This window comes from Lytechinus variegatus, chromosome 6, assembly GCF_018143015.1.
Source record: "Lytechinus variegatus isolate NC3 chromosome 6, Lvar_3.0, whole genome shotgun sequence".
Lineage (NCBI taxonomy): Eukaryota > Metazoa > Echinodermata > Echinoidea > Temnopleuroida > Toxopneustidae > Lytechinus > Lytechinus variegatus.
Genome location: NC_054745.1, coordinates 44731719 through 44756544, shown reverse-complemented (window position 1 = coordinate 44756544; position 24826 = coordinate 44731719). Strand labels below are relative to the sequence as shown.

The 24826-nt window shown below is 35.6% G+C and overlaps 1 protein-coding gene across 1 annotated transcript; it reads right to left on the bottom strand.

The window, feature by feature from the left end:
- Positions 1 to 305: 305 nt before the first annotated feature.
- On the bottom strand, positions 306 to 24467 carry LOC121416682. Its single transcript, XM_041610153.1, has 3 exons — positions 24372 to 24467; positions 8474 to 8574; positions 306 to 2364 (listed from the first exon to the last, which is right to left on the bottom strand). The coding sequence occupies exon 3, from the start codon at positions 2344 to 2346 to the stop codon at positions 544 to 546; it is 1803 nt and encodes a 600-aa protein (XP_041466087.1). The 5' UTR covers positions 2347 to 2364; positions 8474 to 8574; positions 24372 to 24467; the 3' UTR covers positions 306 to 543.
- Positions 24468 to 24826: the final 359 nt, after the last annotated feature.

The window sequence follows — 24826 nt, the reverse complement described above, 5'->3', positions numbered from 1 at the left end:
GAAGAAAATGAACATTCCTCGCTTCATGCGAAATTCCAGTCATATTAAGCGTGAATGATTCCAATTTATTTTGTTTGATATCTTTTCATTTTTTTTTTTTTCTTTTTAAATCTCAGGAATCTTTTCCTAGTTAGTAAGTCCGAGTGCCCATTCTAAACTAAATTTGTTCGGTCACCGTGTTCAGTTGAATCTGATCAGTATCTGCCCCTCTATATCATGGTGTGTATGGCTATCTATCTTTCAATATGACACGGGAAAATAAGGAATTAGAAAATATGACATTACGAAATATTTCATCGCATATAATAGATTTAACAAATGATATTGAGACCTATTTCCATATGAGTGATATGTTCTTGAATGCGGACCTATTAAAAAAATGTTCATTTTCAACTGGGATGTTTAAAATGGCTGAGAGTTATTAGGCCTACAACTTAATAACATAATTGATGCAAATAATTCTCTAAAGATGGTATCACTGTGGTCATGGTATACAAAAATTGTCAAAGTTAATCCAATAATTGATCCCGATATATCATCATTCTATAGTGAGATTCTCTTTTCGAATACGAGAATACTATCTCCATCACAAGCAATTTTCTTGCCTGATGATGAGATCATTACACGGGAATTAACAAGGTAAAGCACCCTATCATCCTCATCAGTCATTCTAGTAGATAGAGGAAATGACGTCACTCTTCTTACCTTCACTTCATTCCCACTCATCACCTGATCAATCACACACGTCTTGTACTCATCATCTGATGTCACAACGTAGAGGTCGTCTGTTATAGGATCAACACTGACATTAAAGATGACATCACTGTGGGGGATTTCCTTTTGACCACCCTGTCTGTGTATGATTAGTACTTTTTTATCAACAGGTTGAGCGATGATGTGACCTGATGATAGCACACCTCGCATCAGTACTTCCTCTTTACATTTGATGGTATTTACGATCTTACTATCTGCTGGGTTGATGACGTATATCTTAGACCGAAGTCGCTCAGCAGCGATGATCATCCCATCACGGTCAACAGCTACATCCACCAATGAGGTATCGCGCGTTGTGGTTTTGGGTATTGTGACGTCATTGATGCGCATCCATTGTCTGTCATACACACTGATGCATCCAGTCAAACTGTCCCCTGTACAACCTCTACACCATCTACCGCACACTAACTTGTCATCATTCAGTAATGCACAGGAGACTACATATGATGTATCAGTACCCGTTATCACTCTCTGAATGTGTTTCGTGTTCATATCTAACATATATGTGTGGCTACCTAAAGCTCTGTCAGTGATGATCACATTACATTCATCTATGCAACCAACAATCCGTGGGGATGTGAATTTATCTTTGACACTGATTGTATCACTAAGCATCCACTCGCCATCATACCCACCAATCCTACCATCATACTTCTCTCTCTCAACACCCTTCACAAACCTCACATCTGATATTCTATGAGTGGTCTGTTTCACATCATTCTTATAAAGGGGTTTCTTTAGTTTATCACTCACTGACATGTTCACACTATGACCGTCTTTAACAATGTTTTTATCGTCCTCTAGTACTGTATCTATGGTCTGTATTGCATTCTCTATTGTTTTTGTGTCATCCTGTAATAATTTCATCAACTCTCTGATCTTCCTATCCTTCTCTTTAACAATGTTATCAATGTCTTTATGAAGACCAATCTTCTTATTGTCCATGTGTCTTTGTCTAATCTGTGCATTTGTATGGATTAATCCAAGTTGTTTTTCTCTCTCTTCATTGTTCTTTCGAATCTTCTCATTAATCTTCATAATCTCTTCTTCAAGTACTTGATTCTGATCATCAAAATTATGGTTGATTTTGTCAGCATCCATCTTCTCCTTTACTTTATCTATGTTGATCGCCTCCTTGATTATCGAATTAACTTCATCTTTCAAAGCTTGTAGATGGGTGTCTGTGTCTTTCGTGCATTGGTCTATTTCATCTTCATAAAGACGACCTTCTTTCAATTTGTCCCTCCCTTTTTCTTTTAGAACGGTTAGCCTTGCCCCACTGTCTTTTATTGCATCATTTATATCTTGTCTCTCGCAAGGCTGTAGATGTTTGATCATAGCGCATGAATAACACAATGGAACGCCATGATATTTACAATATAATTTTACCTTTTCATCATGTTCTTCACAATAAATATTTGGTACACCTCTTTTAACTCTTGCGTTGCGTCCTTCTTTAGAGGCGCAGTCATCACAGAGTCTCTTCTTCTCCTCCACGTAGTACGTCACATCTGTGATTGATTGACACTCCTTTCCTTCACATTGTTGGTCTGGGGTGAAGTTAGCCGCCATAATGATTAGAGTACTGATCTGAGAAATATGGGAAATATGAAAGACAGATATATCACAAGAGAAGGAGTATAATTGCAAGGGCGTAGGCTGGTTTCAGTAAGGATAGGTGCACATCAGGCCCGGGGGGGGGGATACCATGCGCGACCATGGGGTCTCGAAAAACAATCTAAACAAGTATTTTCCATATTCTGAAAATGCACCCCTTAATAAGAATTATTAAACAAGTACAGCAATATTTTATTGTTTTGTTTGGGACGTCGGTCGGACTCTGAAGTGTTGGAGCAAAAAGTACACCCTTTATAAAACATTTTAGTATCTTTTATAACCTCGCAAATTTGACCAAATATCTTGCAAAATTTAAATACCCCTCTATTCAGTATTTTTATATTTTGACACCCTTATTACATTAAGTACGTAACGTGCCCTATCTTGAAAAAGAGCCCCCTACTCCTTTTACGCGTTTCTTTGTTCGTGCATGGTATCCACTCGTCAATAGAAGTGCCCCCCCCCCCGACTTCCTGGGTAGGTCCGTGGAACTAAAGTGGCATGGGGTGCACAACTTGGGGGGGGTGGAAGCCTAGTTTAGAAAATCAGCTGTTGAAAGTAGAACAAGGGGAAGGTGCACATGCAACCAGTGTTAATTCCCCAGCGTACTATCTTGATAATACAAAGGAAAAAAGATGGATAGAGGTCATGGCCTTGGGAAGTGGGGTGCTGGGGTGTTTAAGCACCCCAATAAATTTCTTGGGGTGCCACGTGTATTATTCTCCACAGGCAGCCCCCCCCCGGTATTCTGAAAGATGTGTAAAAATGCCAAGGTAACCAAATGACCTTCCTTTTCTAGTTTACTTTCTTTTTTTTGTGCTTTCCGAAGTCCTCTGAACCAATTTAATCTTCATTTTGTAGTAAAAACCCTTTTTTTCTGCCTTCAAATTCCTAGGAACCAATAACCCTTTTTTCTTCTTTTTAAATCTCCTTCAGCAACCCAGTCAAAAAATCGTTCCCATGACACTGAAGGGGGGGGGGTATATGTGGACGTGATAATAGACAAATAGTAGTAGGAGCAGTCATGGGTGTCGATCACGGGGGGATGGGGGGATATATTCCCCAATATTTCAAGTGGGGGGGGGATGGCCTGTATAATCATCCCCCCAATAATTTAGGGTAGAAAAATTATAATGATGATGATGAAAAAATAAAGTTTGATCATGATGATTATAGTATACCATCAATCAGTTTGTTTCCCTCGCAATTTGTGTATATAGAATAAAAACCCTCCTTTTCAGGACTATTAAACAGATGGGTGGAGATTCAAATGAAAAAGAATGAAATGTTTATGTATATGATATTTTTTAGCACATGACATAAAAAGGACCCTTACGAAAAACAACTTTTGTTGATAGGGTGTTTCATCCCACCAGTGGTGAATAAATTAATTTTGATGAATCAATTAATTCAAAAGGGTGGAAAAATAAACCAGAGTAAAAGGGTGGCAAGATAAATCGTCTAAGGAATGACCGTATAGCTATTACAGTAATAGCTCTATGGAATGACGGTGAGCCCGATGGCGCACGAGAAGCCACAAGGTTTGTAATTTGTGCTAGTCTTAATAATTATTGGTCCGAATCTGCATTTTATCATCATGCATTAAGAAAAAAAAATATTGCCAGTCGGGTTAGATTTAAGAGAAGTTGTATACACAGAGGCGTCGATCGGGGGAGGGGACAGGGGGGAAAAGATATCGTTTTGCCCCCCCCATAATTCCCCATGTGCAACTAAAAATAGAATAAGATTGTAATGCTACACTGAAATCAGCAAGTGAGATTGAGATACCAACTCGATTTTCATTTAAAATCGTGCTCAAAATGTCTGCCTTTTCAGAATGGAATATATAAGTTTTCAGCTCGCGCTTCGCGCTCGCATGATTTCTGTACCAACAACCCATACTTTTCATCATTAAATAGGTGAATAGAATGTCCCGTTTTTAGTTCTAAACCTCAAAAGAACTCCCGCTTCTATTTGCAATAATCTTTTGATGGATATGATATATCTTGTTCTTTAGTAGAAGCGTCCATTAAACTATCTTTTTTCCAGGGGAGCGTTTCATGAAAGGACTTGTCAGACGTTTTATCCGACAGTTGCTATAGTAACAGTGCTTCTCAACCAATCAGAATCCAGGAAAGTTGTCAGATCTGACTACTTGCCGGACGAAAATATTGATGAAACGCCCCCCAGATCGAATTATCAAAATTTTCAGCTCGCGCTTTGCGCTCGCATCTATTGTTCTTCTAGATACCCATCTTAATCATTGGTACCAAAAATGCTTAGAATGTCAAGCTTTCAGGTCAGAATATAAAAGAAATTTTAGCTCGCTCTCTAGTGAGATACATACTAATCTATCCTCGTGAGTTACTAAAAACAAACCTAAACAGGTACATTTGTCCTGTTTTCATGTCATACTTAAAAATTTCAGCTCGCGCTTCGCGCTCGCACTGTTGGTGAGGGTGATATATATATAAATATATATATATACATATACGTGTGTGTCTATACATCATGCTCAATAAACGGATCACTATGTACATGGTCCAGACAATTTTTGTCATTTTTTTCTTTCGTATTAGTTTAGAATAGGCTTACTTGTGACAAATTGAATTTTCAGTACACTACAACAATAAAGGTATTTCCAAGCACTCCATGCCTATCAACCACTCTCAAATGTCCTAACTTGTGATTTTAGTGGGGGTAATATTGAAAGATCCCCATCCACATGAACATTTCTGTCAATCATCCCCCCCAACCAAGAATACCGATCGACACCCATGGCAGCAGTAGTTGTAGTAGTAGTAATAGTAGTATTAATAGTAGCAGTAGCAGTAGTAGTAGTAGTAGTAGTAGTAGTAGTAGTAATAGTAGTGGTAGTAGTAGTAGTAGTAGTAGTAGTAGTAGTAGTAGTAGTAGTAGTATTAATAGTAGTAGTAGCAGTAGTAGTAGTAGTAGTAGTAGTAGTAGTAGTAGTAGTGGTGGTAGTAGTAGTAGTAGTGGTAGTGGTAGTAGTAGTAGTAGTAGTAGTAGTAGTAGTAGTAGTAGTAGTAGTAGTAGTAGTGGTAGTGGTAGTAGTAGTAGTAGTAGTAGTAGTAGTAGTAGTAGTAGTAGTAGTAGTAAGTAGTAGTAGTAGTAGTAGTAGTAGTAGTAGTAGTAGTAATAGTAGTAGTAATAGTATTAATAGTAGAAGTAGCAGTAGTAGTAGTAGTAATAGTAGTATTAATAGTAGTAGTAGTAGTAGTAGTCGTAGTAGTAGTAGTAGTAGTAGTAGTAGTAGTAGTAGTAGTAGTATTAATAGTAGTATTAATAGTAGTAGCAGCAGCAGCAGCAGCAGCAGCAGTAGTAGTAGTAGTAGTAGTAGTAGTAGTAGTAGTAGTAGTAGTAATAGTAGTATTAATAGTAGTAGTAGCAGCAGCAGCAGCAGCAGCAGCAGCAGCAGTAGTAGTAGTAGTAGTAGTAGTAGTAGTAGTAGTAGTAGTAGTAGTAGTAGTAGTAGTAGTAGTAGTAGTAGTAGTAGTAGTAGTAGTAGTAGTAGTAGTAGTAGTAGTAGTAGTAGTAGTAGTAGTAGTAGTAGTGGTATTAATAGTAGTATTAATATTAGTAGCAGCAGCAGCAGCGCAGCAGTAGTAGTAGTAGTAGTAGTAGTAGTAGTAGTAGTAGTAGTAATGATAATAATAATGATGATGATAGTAATAATAATAACAATAATAATAATGGTAATAATACTGATAATAAAATGATAATAATGATGATGATAATAATAATACTAATAATACTACTAATGATAACATTTATAAGATGCTTTATATGGGTGTTTCAAAGCGCACAGGTTGCCTGACTAAAGTAAATAATAAAATATCCATTAATTAAATAAAATTAATAATAAAAAACTATGTCATCGTTGAGAAAAGGTGAGTTTTGAGTGAGGATGTGAAAATCTCAACAGAGAGAGCATTTTGAGTTTGGAGCTTGTTCCACAAAGAAGGGGCAATAATATACAAAGCACAATCACCGTATCTGATCTTCGTATGCGAGGGCCGTGGTTTAAATTACATGAAGATGAGCGACTGGATCTGATTGACGAAGAGGAACGAAGAAAGACTAGGTCTAGGGGATACTTGGCTGCCATATTATGATTAATTTGTTTACTTCTATACAATTTAGATGCTGAGCGCCTGGCAAGAAGTCAGGAGACGATTGCACGAAAGGGTCTTTGCAAGAAGTCAGGGGACGATTGCACGAAAGGGTCTTTGCAAGGACCGTCTTTCGTGTCGCCCATCTTTTATGATACGCTATAGACCAATTTCACGGCCGGTTTATGTATTTGGCCCTCTATCGGCGACGCCATTGCTGCGGTGGGCAAGTGCGCTGACCGCGATTGGCTCTGTGTACAAATTCAATGAAAGATTACAGATAAGCTCTGATATTGTGTCATTAACTTCATGATAAATCAATAAAATAAAACATGGACACCTGGGTAGACGATGTAAGACAATGGCCATATCTGACCGATGAAGGTATGATGAATTTTTGCACTTTGGCTACTTTTTCCCCTTAGTTTTGTCAGTAAAAGTGAGTTGATGATGACCAAGAATCGCTGTTGGTTTTCATCAGGGAGCTCACTTCTTGTTGCTAGTAAATTATGTTAGAGTAGCGGGAGAGTGAACGAGACATAGAGTGAGAGAGAGAGAGAGAGGGGATAGTGTGAGATAGAGAGGGAGAGAGAGAGAGACTATTATTTCCATCTAAGCATGATCAAATAAATCCCCCCTCCCTCCCCCCACAAAAAACCCACCACCACCACATTTTATGCAGGCCTATAAGTATCCAAAAGGAGGGGACAAGGCAAGAGAATAAAACAGATAGGAAGGAGAAAGGAGGAAGGGAAGAGAATAAAACAGAGAGGAAGGAGAAAGGAGGAAGGGGAAGAGAGGGCCACTGGCGACGCATTCCGTCATCACGGCCTGGAAACCTATGCAGGGAGTACGGCTTCACACACAAACAGGCTTCATGAGTCCAAGGCGAGTGAATTTCACATTCACTTTGCTTCCAATTCTGAAGCTTTCTCCAATTGTGGCAATTGAACACAGCACAGCTGCGACCTGAACTTCTCCAATTAATGCTCATTGCGAATCTTACAAGAAATCTGCTCAATTGGTCCAAAATAAAAAAAAAATCGAACGAATGTACCAAATACCCTATTGACTTGTGTACTATAAAAGTTGATTCGCCCACCGCAGCATGGCGACCAGTCTGCTGCCCTCTCACGTTATGAAATTGGTCTATAAGCGGGGTGTTTCTGAAATTTATGATAAAGAATAAGATTTGTTAGCTTGCTTTTAAATCAAATTTTATACAAGTTCATGATATATTACATCATTTTATAAACAAACATTTTGTTTATTTTAACAGACGAATTCAATATGTTTGCAGATGATTTATTCAAAATGCGTTCCACATAGAAATGGGCGACACGAAAGCCGGTCCTTGCAAAGACCCTTTCGTGCAATCGGTCCCAAAAGGTCTCATTTTATTAAAGTCTTTGGGATGATTCGGCAAGGGATCGAACTCACGACCTCCTATTCATGAGGCGCGCGATCTACCGTTGAGCCACCATGATCGATGTGTGAAAATAAAAAAAAAATAATAGGAAAAGGAAGAGGAAGGGAGAAATAGAATGGGCAAGAGGGGGCCGGAGAGAGAGAGAGAGAGAGGAGCCGTTAACAAAAGAAAAGAGAAGAATACAATGAAATGTAATGAACTGATGAAAGATAAACGATGAAGAATTTAAAAGAAAAGAGAAGAAGAACTATAGCACGAATAAGAAAGGAAATGGGGAGAAGAAGAAGAAGAGAAATGGATGGTAAAATGAGTATGAAAGTAAGATGAATGGATGGAGAGAAGGTAATAAATGATAACATTTTATCGATTTACATTAGCAAATATGCCCTATTATGAAACATATTTCTTAATCTTAAAATATTAAATCTTTTTAAATAAATGAAATGACATGATTTATAAAAAAACATGATTGTAAGGTGAAGGAGAAAACTTTCGATTTTTCATAAATATGAAATTTTACCTGATTTGGTAATCCCTGTCTTTAAGCTGTTACGTCTATCAGACATTCGCCGTAGATGGCGTAGTTCCCGATTCAGCACAACGTTGAAGGTGTAATCCAGACTGAAAATGACAATTTGAATAGAGAAAAAGTAAAATCAGACATACGTTCCCATTATAATCGATAAAAAATTGAAAACAGTTGTTTTCTATGGAACCTTTTACGCATGTCTTTGTAAAAATGAATATTTCCATCGTCTGACTGTTACATATATGAACTTACTAAATTAGAATTTGCTTATTTACTCAAGTTTGCCCACAAAAAATAAAACGCAATATAGGATTGACTTTTGATTTCATATGAAAGATCACATATGCTTTTTTTGTCAGTGGGAGACATGTTGCACGCGCATACACCATCAATTGCGAATATAGGCCTAAATCGTTTTCACCAAATACTGTCAGATTTTGAAATTCAATAACTTCGGTACTTGTTTTTTAAACTGGATTTTGATCAGGCTTTTAGTGTTGCGCTCGTTGAAGTTTTATTGGTTTATATCATATTCTTTAAGTCTTGAGCAGGCCTAACCTCTTAAATATGTGAATGTATATCAGCCTCGTAATGAAATGTTCCATACCCCCCCCCCCCGAATATTATTCTCATAAGCTGCAAGTTAACAGCTCCAATTTTTTTCAACGGAGACTATATTATACCATAGGAAGAGAAGGGATGAGCACAAACAAGAAGTTTAAACATTAGTCATATCCCCTTCCACTGATCTACAGACAATCTACAGACATTATTCATAATTCAGACGGTTTGGCTCTGCTCTCCCGGAATTCATTTTTCGGACTAACGAACCATTGGTACAACGAACCTTATTTTATTTTCGAATGAACTAACCTTCGGAACAACGAACCTTATTTCGTTTTCGGATTAACGAACCTTCGGGATTACGAACCTCATTTCGTTTTTGGATTGACGAACCTTCATAATTACGAACCTTCGGAAATACGAACCTTCGGAATAATCAAACCTTCGGAATAACGAAACTTCGGAATTACGAATGTATGCGTGGAGATAATTTCAATTATACTTCTCCATTATTGCACAACTTACAGATTACAAGGGGGTGGTGCTAATGGAGAATAACCGTGACACGCAAATATTCAGTACCCCCAGCACCCCTGTTCCCCAGCGCCATGTATAACACCTTTTGATGTAATGAAATAATACACGGTATTCTTCCTAGAGACGATCACCAAGATGGATAAACATGATAAAGGAATAAAAAATACTCATCTGAAAATCAAACACTACAGGGGCGTCCCCTTATGCAATGGGGAATTATTGCTTTCCTTGTGAGGGGGGGGGGGGGTCCTCGACTAAAAAAGTGGTGGTGGTGTGTCGCGGGCGAGACAAAAACGGGGGCCTTGGAGCGGGCTTATTGTAAAAAGAAGGGTCTTCGGAACGGGCTTCGGAATTACACATGTTTGTGAAAACGGGGGTCCATGGAACGGATCGCCAGCGTGTGATTGCGTATGCATCCCTATGGAACGGGCATATACGCGTATGCAGCTATCCCCTGATCCCGGTTGCACGGGTGCGCTAGCGCAAGATGCGATGGTTGGACAGCGCTCTGCCGCCGCTTTTCACCAAAATTGCAGCTCATTGTAGCAGATCAATGCGATCGGACCGGCGTAACGAAAAAATATGCGAAGCTTTTGAGCGAATTTCTTTCTTCTTTTTTCTCGATAAGAAGAAAATGCTATGCTTTGGAGCGGCTTTCTTTGTTCTTTTTCTCAATAAGACAATAATACTATGCCTTGAACAGAAATTTGAGTGTAAAATTGGGGGTCCCCTCCGCGGCACATGCCCACTATGCATTATATACTGAGTGCCCCCCCCCCCCTCTGGGGGAAGGGTGGTAGAAGCCCATTTTAGCTCCCCTGTCCCTGCAAAAATGAACTAGCTCCTAAAACGTATCATTATCTCATGATCAGTGTCATATATGCCGCCATCAACGACGCAATGTGGAGAAGCCATAACTTGGAGGAGGAAATACATGCCTACTCAGTTAGCTAGGAAATAATTTAGTCAATTATGAAATACAAATATTTTTATGAAATTAACAATTAGCTCGATAATACTCAGGATGTTCAATCAATTCTTATTGCAGTTATCCCAGCGAACAAAAATGTATGAAAACTTTATAAACAATAGTTGAGATTGTAAGTGTGCCTATTCTTATCACAGGAATGTGAGTTTTTATCCATTTTCCACAAAATGATGATATTCGATTCAATTCTTTTATTTCATTTCAGTTCAAACATAATAGAAAGGTCTTTGAATCTGCTACACTGTTAGAAAAAAATAAAAGAAGTTCCTGCAGCAGAGTCTCGAGAACACCTGTAATCTTACCAAATTGTGTAATAATCATTCTGTAAATTCATAAAACAAGAATTTTTCTGCAATTTAACAGAACAGGTCTGTTTAAAAAGGGGAAAAGGTTGTTTTATTCAAGGAAATTTGTAAGATTCCATACATCAAATACCAATTTCCTGTAAGATTACGCAATTCGGTAAGATTACAGGTGTTCTCGATACTCTGCTGCAGGAAGTTCTTTTATTTTTTCTAACATGTATCAGAAGTTAACAGATTATATTCAATAAAGCAGTATCATATATAGCATATACAGCACTTCCCCAAAAATATTATTCTGAAAATAGGGTTTAACTCATTCCAGAATGTGGTATAGTATTCTCAATCAAAATACAAGAGTAGAGAGATTATTTCATAATCTAACTTATATGAAAATTTCATTGATCTTTCTTCAGCAGTTTTGAATACACACCCTGCTACGTAACAGTGATGCATGTCGTTCCAAGTTTACAACACTGCTGTATTTCTGTATTGTCTTTAACATGTCACCCCTCTAAGCAGAAGGGTAAAAACCAAAACCAAAAAAAAACAATTAAAAAATCAAGATTTTTTCATGATTGATAGAGGATCCATGCACCAACTTGAAAGAAAATATGAATGACGGATAAGTACAATAAGGTGAACAATGAAAGGCAAACCAAAAGTGAATCACACTTTGCGAAAACGAACATAACTTGTGAAAATTGAACCTTTTACATACAAAAAGGTAAGTTAATAAACCTGAGTCTATTCATTTATAAATAAAAAAGGAATGAGATCAAGAATGTAATATTGTTGAAAAAAGGCATGCATGAAAGAGACATGGCATGTTGTCTTTATCATTGTACATCTCCCATTATCAAACTTGAAATGAATTGTCAAGTACTGTTTTTTTTTATCTTTGCAGTTTTTATTCGTCATAAAAATAATCAAAGTATACAAAACATATCGTTGCACTTCAATAAAAAAAACATTGTATAAGTACATACAACATAATATTAATTTACAAGAAAATTGTACCCTAGCGCTGCCGACAGGACGATCCATTAACCAAAGAAGAAAGGTAGTACGGTAATCAATACCCAACGGTTCAGTGTCGACCTGGCGGCATCGCCGGGGTATAGCGCAACCCCAAAAATTATGACATTTTCATGTATTAACATGACCGAAAACACCACAACAACATGAACAGAAGATAAAACAAAGTCACAAAATATTAATCTACAGTGGTTACAAGTTATGCAAAGGAAAAATACTTGTTTATGTTTTGCCATTTTACATTGTGTTTATTGAGTTTGTTTTTCTTTTTTGCAATAATTTCTTCAGTAACTTTATAAGATAAAAGATAATAATTAAATTGTTTTAAACTAGGGAGAGTCTCTTGGTATTTACATCGCAAAATGAATTGTTTACCAAGTAAAATTAGAAAATAAAATGCTAAGGTGGATGGACTAAGTGGTTCTAGTAATCCAAATAAAACAGTATCTCGTGAAAGGAAATAATTAGGATTAAAGTCAGTCACTCTCATACGCAACGCATTCCAAAAGGATGCTATTTTAGGGCATGCAAAAAACAAATGATCTAATGTCTCGGGTGTCGCATTGCAAAAAGAGCATAATGCATTGGTTTTCTTTCCTATTTTTGTGAGCCATTCATTTGTAGGTATTAAGTTATTAAAAATTTTATAGTGTGTGATTCGAAGTCTGGTGTCTATAGTGATTCGTAATGGAAGAGTGAACAATTTGGAAGTCTGTTGCCTATAGATGTTGTAAAGTTGATTAAAGCGAGTAAACACCTTGGAGGTTTCAGAGTTATTAATGTTTAAAAAAGTGCGATAAAATTGCTTTGTCGATATATTCTGAATTTGTCTAAATGCAGATTCACAGAAAAGAGAAGGGAAATCCTCAGGTTCTTTTACAAGACGATGGTAGTTTTGTTGTAAAAAGAAAACTTTCCATTTCCCTGGCATTATTTTATAGCAATCCAACAATTCAAAATACTCAGTAAACTTTGACCCCCTTTCCTTCGCTTCCCTCCAGCGTAGTGGGCGTCCAAATTCATCTAACATATCAGTAATTTTGGTGAATCCCTTTTCTTTTATGGTTGGTCTATAGATAGATTTTCCTTTAAATGTGATATATTGATTGTTCCATATAAACTCATTAGTAATATCTATTTTCCTTTCCAATAAACACCATGTTTGTAAAATGTCCATCAACCATTTTGACACTTCAATATTCAAATATTTCATATCAAAATTACAATAAATATGTATTCTCCACCGACAAGTGACAACAATTCTAAACATATACCTTTCCAGCCCTTCGAAGTTGAAGAGAAAAGTCTCGAAACCCATTTCATTTTCTGAGCTTGAATAATCGATTTGAGGCAATTCATCTTTAAACCCCCCTTCATCGTATTCTTTAACCAACACTTCACGTTTTACTCTATCAGGACCACCCCAAATAAATTCGCAGAATATATGTGTTCACCTTATGAATAAATGAATAAGGTATAGATAATATGCTGGCTGCATATAACAGCTGAGAGGTAGCAAAAGATTTACAATTTGGATTTTCCCGTATAATGATAAATTCCTGGCTTTCCATAAATTTAGTTGAGATTTAATGTTGGATAAATTTTTTTTGTATTTGCGCCATTCTACCCTCAAAAGAGTAATAGATGTCGATTCCAGGAATTGTCAAAACGTTAAAAAACTTTATATCTATTGGTATAGATGGCTTTTGCAAACTGAATTGTCCTATAAACATTGCTTTCGTCTTATCGTAATTCAGTGAGAGATGAACATAATTGAAAATTATTCAGAGCTTCCGTGAGGTGATGATACTACTCAAAGTTTGTCAAATAAACCGTTATGTCATCGGCGTACATAGACAACTTAATTTCATGAGTATTTTTTAATCTTATGCCTTGAATGTTTTCATTTTTTCTTATGTTTATGGCTAGCGTTTCTATAGCTAATATAAAAAGATATGGAGATAAAGGATCCCCTGTCGTATTCCTTTTCCTACCGTAAAATATCCAGTTGAAACGTTATTGTTCATCACACAGCTTTCAATATTTTTGTAAAGAACACTGAGAACATTGCAAAAATTATTTCCAAAGTTAAAACATTTCAAAACTTCTATCAAAAATTGGTGGTTCAATGAGTCAAATGCTTTTTTTTAAATCGAGGCTTAATAAAATACCGCCCAAACGCTTAAGCCTAGTATAGAACATTGTCTCAAGTACTGTTCTCACGGCTTCACCTATGTATCTATTTTTAACAAAAGCTTCTTGATTAGGATGAATGATAAATGGTAAAATATTTTTCAGTCTCTGTGCTAAGGCTTTGGAGCCGATCTGGATATCAACATTTAAGAGAGTTATGCGCCTATAATTTTCAATAAACATTTTATCCTTCCCTTTTTTGCTATATGTGTAATTATGCCTTGCCTCTGTAACGTAGACATCATTCCTCGTTCAAAACTGTAATTAAGAGTATCTACGACCAACGGTCCAAGTCTGCTCCAAAAATGACAATTAAATTCGACGGTTATTCCGTCGTTACCGGGTGATTTGTTCTTAGCCATGGCAAATAAAGAAGTACATTCCGAAAGTGTTAATTCTTTCTCGCATAAGTCACGCAGGTTTGGCGATAACTTGGGTATACAATTTGACTCAAATAACTTACAGTTACTAAACGATTTGGGGTCTTCTGTTTTATATAAGTTTGCATAGAAATTCTTAATGTGAGTAATCACTTTCGAAGTATCGGTTAAAATTTCACCTCCTACTTTTAGTCTGTTTATTGTTGATCAAGCCTTGTTGGCCTTTTCCAAGTTTAAAAAGAATGTGCTGTTTTTTTTCTCCATATTCTACCCAGATTGCGCGGGACCGTACTATTATACCATGAGTTATACGGTCCATGTGCGCTTCATAATCTAGCTTAGCCTTTTCATATTCGTCAACATATTTTTCACCATCTTTATCCACCAAAATCTGAAGATTTTTAATTTCCCTTTTAACTCCCTTTTCTGCTCTCTTAAAATTTTAGCTCTATTTATACTATATTTCCTGAAGAATAAACGGATATTATATTTCAGAAATTCCCATCTCATACGAATGTCTTCAAATTGAACTGAGGCGCTTATCAAATTGTCTATATTTTCAGACATTTTTACACGAAACTGTCCATCATCTAAAAGACTATTATTAAATTTCCAGTTGATTGACAAAGGTTGTTTCTTTGTGAAAATTCGATAATAAGTATAATTGCAGAATGATCTGAACTCATACCGGGTATAATATCAGTTTTTTGTATGAAATCTTGTAGATTATCAGAAATAAACAAAAAAAATCAAGTCTACTTTGTATTAACGTGGCATTGCCGCCAAGTGTATTGCCTCAATAACGGATTCCTTTAATCTTCAAATATCAACTAAATCAAAATTATTCTGTATCTCATTAATAGTATCACTGATATCATTATGAAGTTGAGGGTTTCCACCCATTCTATCCAAATCTACATCTAACATGGTATTAAAATCTCCCCCAATCACAACCGGTATAGTTTTTATGTCGTTTATTGATAGCAAATTATCATTTATTTGCTTGAAGAATTGTTTCTGATCTGCGTGTTTATCTGCCGTGGGTGCATATATGTTCAATGAAATATATTCATTGTCATGATTGTCATCTATGTTAACCCGTAAAAGGATAAACATTCCTTCACTCGATATTTGCTTGTACAATGTTGTATAGTTCAAGTCATATTTAAAAAGTATAGTTCCTCCACAACTATGACGAGACCCGTGGGAAAATACAATGTTCCCTTTCCATTGAGACGACCAAAAATTATATCATCAGAGCTATATGTCTCCTGCAGGAATATCACATCTGCATTAATATCTTCCAGCCAATGAAAAACTTTATTCCTTATAAAATTTGATCTAATGCCTCTTACATTTAGCGACAGAAATTTCAACTTTGTTTCTTTAATAATCATGAAAATAAGACATCTTGATTTGTCAACCTCATAAAGCCGAAATGACAAAAACGAAGGATTAAAAAAACAAGTACTGAAAATAGGAAAGTTTACCGGTACCCTAATGCCATGGCAAAGTGTATCTCGTGAACATGATTAATTCAAAGAGAATACGTGACAAGAGTATCACAATTAAAGAAGGATTTAACATAACAATGAAAATAAAAAATAAAATAATATCGATCCGGAAGCATGCGCAATGAATGACTGACTATATATTAGTCCCAATTAAAACATCTGCAATTCTTTGTGTAATTTGTATATCAAAAATTCTTTCTACTGGAAAAAAGGAGTATTTTAATATAAATGAAAGGTGTGTTAATGCATCTTAAGAGATGGCGGTAAAAACATAGCATGTATAACAAGCCTAGCTATTCGCCGAATTATCCAAACTCTAACTGCATAATCAACACCCAATTGATTATGTAATGTTTGTAAAAGAACCATGGCTTCGACATTGAGAAGCATGTTTAGTTGAGATATCACACAATGCAAACCATTATCACAATGGGGTAATTGAATAATTGAAAAACTCGACAGTCGAATGACCGTATAAGAATGCAATTTAAAGACCTCGAGTATGTTTTGCCTATTAGAGCTTTGAAGCCAATGTAAAAAATTCCATCCATTCAAACATGTAAACAAAAAACAACATGTATTTATATCACGTCCAAAGAATTTTGTGTGCAAGAATTGTTTACAGACTTTACAGTTTACTGAGAGCCAAGTATTGCGTGAAATATATGTATATATCATGTATATGTATACACCTTATCATCGTGATAATCGAAACTAGGAAACAATGTATCGAATTCCAGAAGAAGAGGTGGATTCAAGCAACCACTTTTTATCCAGTGTCTATGCCTAATTTGATTCCTCCAATTTCCTTTCGGTAGCATAAGAAAAAGAATCATTCTACAAGAAAACACTATAAAATCACCCGGTCGATTTATAATACGTGTATCTTTTTCGAAATATGCGTTATCATGAGAACGCAGATGTTCAACTACTAAACATGCTAAACTGGCGTGCATACTGAAAAGAGCATGCTGTATTTGCCATAAAGCCAAAGGCTGCATATGGAAAGAAACTATACTGACTTTCAATATGGTCATACCAATTATTGAACTCTCAAAATCTATTCTTTGTGCATGAATACCTTTCAGAGGCCTACATCCCACTCTGTGAAGTATTGTCATTGAACAGTTGAAAAAAAGTGCTAAACACCTGTCGTATATCATGTAAACAGTGCGTCCCAGAATAAAAGAAACCGAGATTTAGCGATCATTTATCATAACTTAATCATAAATAGAATAGACAAATGACCTACCAATTTAAAGCTCAGAATCTCCTCTTTCATCTGATATTACTTAGGTTATTTCTTATTCACGCATGAGTGAGCAAAAACAATTTGAAGAAAGGATACCAAAAACTCATTTGGCGGGGGTATCTGAGTTTCAAAAAGAAAATCACATTTCTGAAAAGTTCAATATCCGCTCTTTAATTTGGTACCTAAATCACAGAAAATGGTCAAGAAATAAAAAAGTTCTGGTCATTTGAAATAAGGCTTGTATTTCCATAATTTCATGAGATAAACGTGTTTTCACCGGTTTCCGACAGAAGCTTTCGCATGGTGAACAAAAGATTTAATGCATGGCTGATCGTCAACAAAACAGAGTGTCGAGTGAGTTTGAAAGCCAGCCTGGAGAACCTCTTCATTTTATGAAATTATTGAAATTCAAGCCTTATTTCAAATGACCAGAACTTTGTTATTTCATGACCATTTTCTGTAATTTAGGTATCAAATTAAAGAAACCCAGATACCCCCGAAAAATGAGTTTTTGATATCCTTTCTTCAAATTGTATTTGCTCACTCATGCGTGAATGAAAAAAAATCTAAGTAATATCAGATGAAAGAGGAGATTCTAAGCTTTAAATTGGTAGGTCATTTGTCTATTTTATGTATGATTAAGTAATGATAAATGATCGCTAAATCTCGGTTTCGTTTTTTCTGGGACACACTGTATAATTAGGATTTGAAATAAGGCAGATAAACCATTACCTCTTAACACTCCTATCATAATTGTGTTCGTTAATAAAGTACCTTGCGAAAACAAGACAATGTAGACTATTAACATTGCAAAACAAATCGTCAGAGATGCCTGTGCATTCTCCAAATGGGGAATTGCTTGATATAAATTGTAACGTTCTACAAGTAACACTTCATATAGATACATACATATATAAACCCCTCAAAAAAAATTTGCAACTCAGTTTTGGAGGATGATATCTTTTTGGCTAATGAAGTATAAAAATTAAACTGGTATCATTATGGAAAGCTGAATTATTCCTCTTTACAATGACATGCCATTTGCCGTGATTGTGTAATCATGGATTATGCAGTCACCCTGAACATTGACAAAAGTCAGAAGTGAAATGTTGCCAAATGCATTGATTTCTATCAGGAGTCTCCATTTCTATAGAATTTCCACCATGCAGATGACAGTGAATGCACTCGGTACATCCTGGAAACAATTGGAAATTCCCTATTGGAAGCGACGCATTTTGCAATATTTCATTTCTAACATTGCTGCGTATTATCATGTCTGTGTATTTCATGATTACACTAGCATTACAAATGACACATGATCGTAAAGAAGAATAATCATGCTTTCGAAAGATATTCCTTTTACACATGATGATGGCACATTAAGAAATTTATTAGCACTCAAACTTGCGGTTTGAGTTGCAGAACTCAAACATGACATGGCAACGAATTTTGCAACATTTCATTTTTTACATTGCTGCATATTTATCATGTCTGTGTATTTCATGATAGCACTAGCATTACAAATGACATGATCGTAAAGAGGAATAACCATACTTTCCATGTTCTCATTCAACATGTCCTATCTCTAAACCTCCCTGCTTCAGTCAGCCAAGCCTTCACCTCTGCTCACCCCTTCATCTTTGCCACTAGCCTTCTCGCACCTTTCTATCACTCTTGCTGCCAATGTTATGACCCACTGCCTCAGATACACTCTTAAAATTCATCATATTCGTGTAGAGAAATTACTTCTACTCAACACCCAACCTGCGGATAGCCGCTGATCCTCGAATACCGGGGGAAGAACAACTAAGAAGAAGAAGATACCACTTTTACATATCATGATGGCAAACTAAAAAAAATTATTAGCACTCAAACTTGAGTTGCAGAACTTTTATTGAGGGGTTTATATACAAACATAAAGACAATTATAACAGATTTTTTTCATGTTGTAGTCAGTAGTGCGTATCAAATCAAAGCATGACCTCTCCGAACGGAGACTCTGCTAGAAAAACCAACAATATTCGTGTTCACACTTATAATCAGTAGCAAAAAGGAATTAAGATAAAATGATCCTACCTAAGACTGACAGAATTTTTTCCCTTTCTTAGCTTTCAAATAAATCAGCTACATTGATTGGAGACTCCATCAGAAAGTATGATAGGATCGTCAATATATTCTTTTAAAATAGGTTACACATCAAATATCGAATACAGACGAGGCCTTTCTATTTAAGAAATATAAGGAATCCATATTTTTTCTTACGTATTTCCTCTTGTTTTATTGTTACATGTAGAATATTCATCGAGCAGGAAAGAGAAAGGAAAGAGAGTGTTTTAATTGTATAATTTCGTTCTTCTTATTTTGGTCTCATAAACAGATGAAATGTTGTTGTTTTTTCCTTTCATCGTATCTCATGCAATTTTTTTTTTTAAAACACTGAGTACTTTGGAAACTTAGCAGTCAAAGTTTAAAAGAAGAGGGGAAGGAAAACCCTCCATTACTATCAGGCATGACCATTCCTAAATTATAAGACCTGTATAGGTTACAAGTTTAAGAAGATAAGCTGGATGACATTTAGGCTAAAAAACACCCTCTTTCCTTTCTCATCCAAGTAAGAAATTAGAAATGTTATATGCATTTCATTTACATATTTCATCATTTCAATCTGTTATTGCCCTTCTGAACGTGCGATTTATATGTATCTATATGACAAGTAGGACCTAACATTTGAAATTCACTATCTTCGTATATACAAATTTGTAACAATAATTTATCATTTAAGAAGAATATAAACAATTTATTTATTTATATTTCGAAGTTGTTGAATGAGTGAAGAGACTCTGTCGTGGACTTTTTTCATCATTGCTTCATTTGGGTGGTGCACCGTGCAGGTACAAATGTGAATTGACTAAATACGACATGCATGACATGACAGGGTTGGTTACACTCCATCACCGGCACAATTCCCCCATTTTCCTTCCTCCATATCGCTTTCTTGTTCACTAGAGCTAGCATTTCTTCTTCTTCAACAACATTTGTTTCGAAATCCAAATCTAGATATAACTTTATGGTTTTCTACCATTTCATGATCGAACTACTCAGTGACAGTGTGGAGAAATCGCACGTTCACTACTATTCGCAATAGATTTTGCGCGCGTGTGTGGATCTTGATGTGTGAGAGCTATATCACGTCTCTGGTGACATCATACACGTCATCAAATTCGAATCAATTCAGAGACCAATGCCAGGCATTTTTCAGAGAGGCATTTTAGCGCTCTTTAATTGGCGATTTCCACCTCATATAAAATTTTCGTTATTTTCAAATGACCTAATGATAATCCCCATGTTACCTTTCCATTGATATTTAATAAGACCAGGACCTTATCGTTGGTCACGGCATGGGGGAGGGCACCAGCAAACAGTTTGAGTCACTTAGTGTCCGCGCGAAGCGCGCTCAGTTGCCAGGTATACTGACCTAATAGCGATTCCACACTAGAACTTCAAAAATATCATAAATTTCAACATGCTTTCAATAAGTCATAAGTAGTGTAATATTTTACTATGATACCTAAATTTTATGAAAATTATTAGTTTTAACCAAAAGTGAAGACAGATATAGTTTTTTTTGGGGGGGGGAGAACAATGGAATTTTAAATTTTCAATAATTTTGCTCATTGAATAGTCAAGTACAAATTCTACCTGAAACAATTATTTGCAAAGCAAGAGAAGACTGAAAATATTGCAGGTCAATAGAATAATATATCATTGATGGTTCCAAATACACACTGTAATATCTACAACATTTTCATGATCCATAATAGGGGCAGCCCTGATTTTTCCGAACCTATTTTTGGCAATGTCCCGTACGACACATGACAATGCAAAAGTTTTTCCTACAAGTTTATTTTTGATGATGCAATTTCATAAAATGAGTTTCTCTTTGTTTGACCCATGGGTGATCGATTTATCCCATAAGGATCTAATTACTGCCCTTCATTTTTTTATTTATTGTCCTATTAAAAATGTCCCGTACGACACACGCTGTGTCGTACGGGACATGTCCCGTACGACACGCGATATAATAATGCATCTAATTGCAGGATTTGGATTCAGAAACCATAAATAGTATGCATATTTAAATTCATTTAATTGAGTTAACATAAAGTGAACTGAAAAAGTACTTTGTTTATCTCCATAGAACATGAAATAGGTGATTCTAAACATTTTAATTGATTTCATGTAGGCTTATTCTTTTGTGAATCCCTTCAGCTAAACTTGTAATTTTCACTGCTCAGAGCAGGTTAATTTCTTTTCATTGAGCCTGAAAAGAAAACCTTTATGATTATTTCAACCTAGCCTGGAAGATAACTTCCTCTTGCATGCTAATGTAAAATGATTATAAGATGTAAAAAAAATCATATCAATCATCATGATCATCTATTTGGACTTCCCCTGATGATTACTATTTTTTATATACAATATTGAAACTCCTTACTTTTTTCAAGTTGTAAAAAAAATCTTAAAAATAAGACAAACCATATGGTTTCATGAAATGCAGATGGGTTTGAAAAAGTATAACCGCATTTCTTTAGACAAAAAAATTGTGACCAAAAAGGGAAAAAGTGACAGTTGTGACATATATCATGTAGATATACATTTTATATAAAAATCGTAACATCATGATTATTTAGCCCCATAATTTACACAAAGTTTCATTCATTTATTGTTTAAATAGTGTTTGGAAATCATCAATTAGTTCCCTAAAATATAACTTCACACAAAACCTGAAGTTTTTCAGCTCGTAAAAATGCTGTGAACACTTGTACATTTCCCATCATGAAAAAAATTATAACATATTGCTCCCAATTGTATATATTGAGGTTTGTCCTGAATGACTGCTTATTAAAAGATTATTCATAAATAAGCAAGAATTTAGGGGCAATGCTCCTTCTGATTGATAAAAAGTTCATGTTTATTTATTCAGGCTGCCCAGTACAACACGCAGTGCCTGTACAACACACAAGTGTCCCGTACGACACACAAGTGTCCCGTACGACACACAAGTGTCCTGTACGACACACAATTGTCCCGTACGACACATTATTTTGTTTATGATATATTGACAGAAATATTCACCTAATAGCGGTTTCTAACCTAATGAATGTCTTAGTTTGATGGGATTATCATTATCATCAGCCAAATAATGTGATTGAAGAAGCCAAAGTGACATAAAGTAAGAAAGTTTGGCTTCAATTTAGAGATGTCCCGTACGACACATTTTGAATGTCCCGTACGCCACAATGTTCTCGAAAATTATAATTTGCTTTATTTATTCATGAATGTTTATTTTGCTTTCTTTTGTAAATGTGTTTGTTCTTGGGTAATTGAGTGTCAATTTGAAATCAGTTTCTATGAACTTTATCTGCCCAACTCACGGACTTTTGAGTACAAACTTGAGGTTTCTAAAAAAGCCACTTTTTCTGCGTCCGTTCGACACATTACTATTTTTAATCTGTAATATACAGGATGTGAGTTCAAGTCATGTTAAGTCTTGGTTTTTCTTACACTCTGGTAGTAGTTGATGACCACCTATAGTTACTGGAATATTTTTTTGTTTTTTCTTGTCAAAAACTGTCAAATGTTTTCTAAATGTCCCGTAAGACACGTATGGAATCACCCCATAAAGGCATTTTAAGGACAGTGCCATTTAACAGATATGTATATCACTGATCAAACAATGCGAGCGCGAAGTCCGAGCTGAAAATTTGTGATATTTAGACCTAAAAAGAGACATTATAAGTATTCTTTTTTAAATTATGACACGTTCCTGTCTCGCTAAACAAACACAGCTGAAATTTTCTATATATTGATCCCAAACAAAGACATTTTAAGGACTATATTTTAGGAATCCATTGAGAGTATACATATCTCACCATTGTCATCTAAGGCGAGTGCCAAGCGCTTGCTGATTTTGTTATATTTACATCTAATCACATGGAGCACTTTCTGAAGTAATTGTGATAATGATTCTTATACGCATCTCAATATTACGAGCGCGAAGCGCGAGCTGAAAGTTCGGAAATTGAGGCCTGAAGATGGGCTTGTTTGTAGGAATTCACTAAGACCTTATGTGTTTCACTAACCAATTAATACGAGCGCAAAGCGCGAGATGTAATTTTTTAAATAATTATTCAGATCAGAAAACAGGACATTTAATGACTGATTTTAGGCATTGATGAAGAGCAGACATATTTCACTAATACACTCATGCGAACGTAACACGGAGACAGGATTTTTTTTCAAGACCTTAACATGGGGAATCACTTTAAGTAGTCATGACAAAGAAGCATAGTTCACTTCATAAAAAAATAATAACTCGGAGTGCAAGAATTGACTTGAAAACGGGAGGTTTTCGTACAACTCGATTATATATCTCTTTAAACAGACAATTCGAGCACCAGGAACAATAAAGACATAGGCCCTGGGCAAATTATGCTTCATAAAGTTGTGAAAAAATGTATTTATGTAATATAACATAAAATAATCATAATATAATATACCATTATTATGAACAATAATGCTTCTTTCTCACTGATGTTTCTTTTCATTTCTCCCTCTTTTTTTTCTTTTCCCCGTTGTTTTAGGGGGGGGCAGCCGATTAGGGGGGCATGTGCCCCCCCTTTCCCCCGTAGTTACACCACTGAATAATACTATTTTCATAATCAGTATATTTCTCCCTTAACAAAAGAAAAGAGAGGATGAAAGGAAGAATACAATTAAATGCAATTAAAGAATAACGAGGAGTAAGAATTTAAAAGAAAGGAGAACAACAACACAAATAGGAAAGGAAAAGGGGAGTAGTAGAAGAAGAGAGAGAGAGAGGGAGAGAGAAGAAAAGGATAGTAAAACGAGTAAGAAAGTGAGATGAATGGGAAGGAGGGGGAGAGGGGTCAATAAATGATCATGGTTTATCGATTTACGTTAGCAAATGGCCTATTATGAGATTTATTTCTTAATCTTGAAATATCAAATCGCTTGAAATAAATGAAAGGGCATGATTTATCAAAATGATTTATCTCATTGTAGGGTACGTTAAATGAGAGAAACAAATGAAATTTAACCTGATTGGGTAAACTCTCTCTTTAGGCTGTTAGGTTCCTCAGACATTCGCCGTAGATGGCGTAGTTCCCGATTCAGCACAACTTGAAGGTGTAATCCAGACTAAAAATGATATAATTTAAAGAGAAAAAGAATAAAATCAGACAAAGATTACAATAGAAAACAACAAGTTAAAAACATTTTTTTTTCTATGGAACCCTTCTATGCATGTAGTATGGCTACAGGGGTGCCCATTAAGACGCACTGGCTGAATATATGTAATGTGTTTGATTTGTACCTTTTTAAAGGTATTGTCACAAGTCGAGTTCCTAAATTGTCATTTTTTTTTAATATATTTTTTCTTACTTTTATCTCCCAAAATTTAACTGAGGAAAAGATTCCTTAATATTAACGTTTAAAAAAATACTGGTCAATGATCGGGCCTATTCAATTGTATAGCAAAATAGCTTCGTGGCAA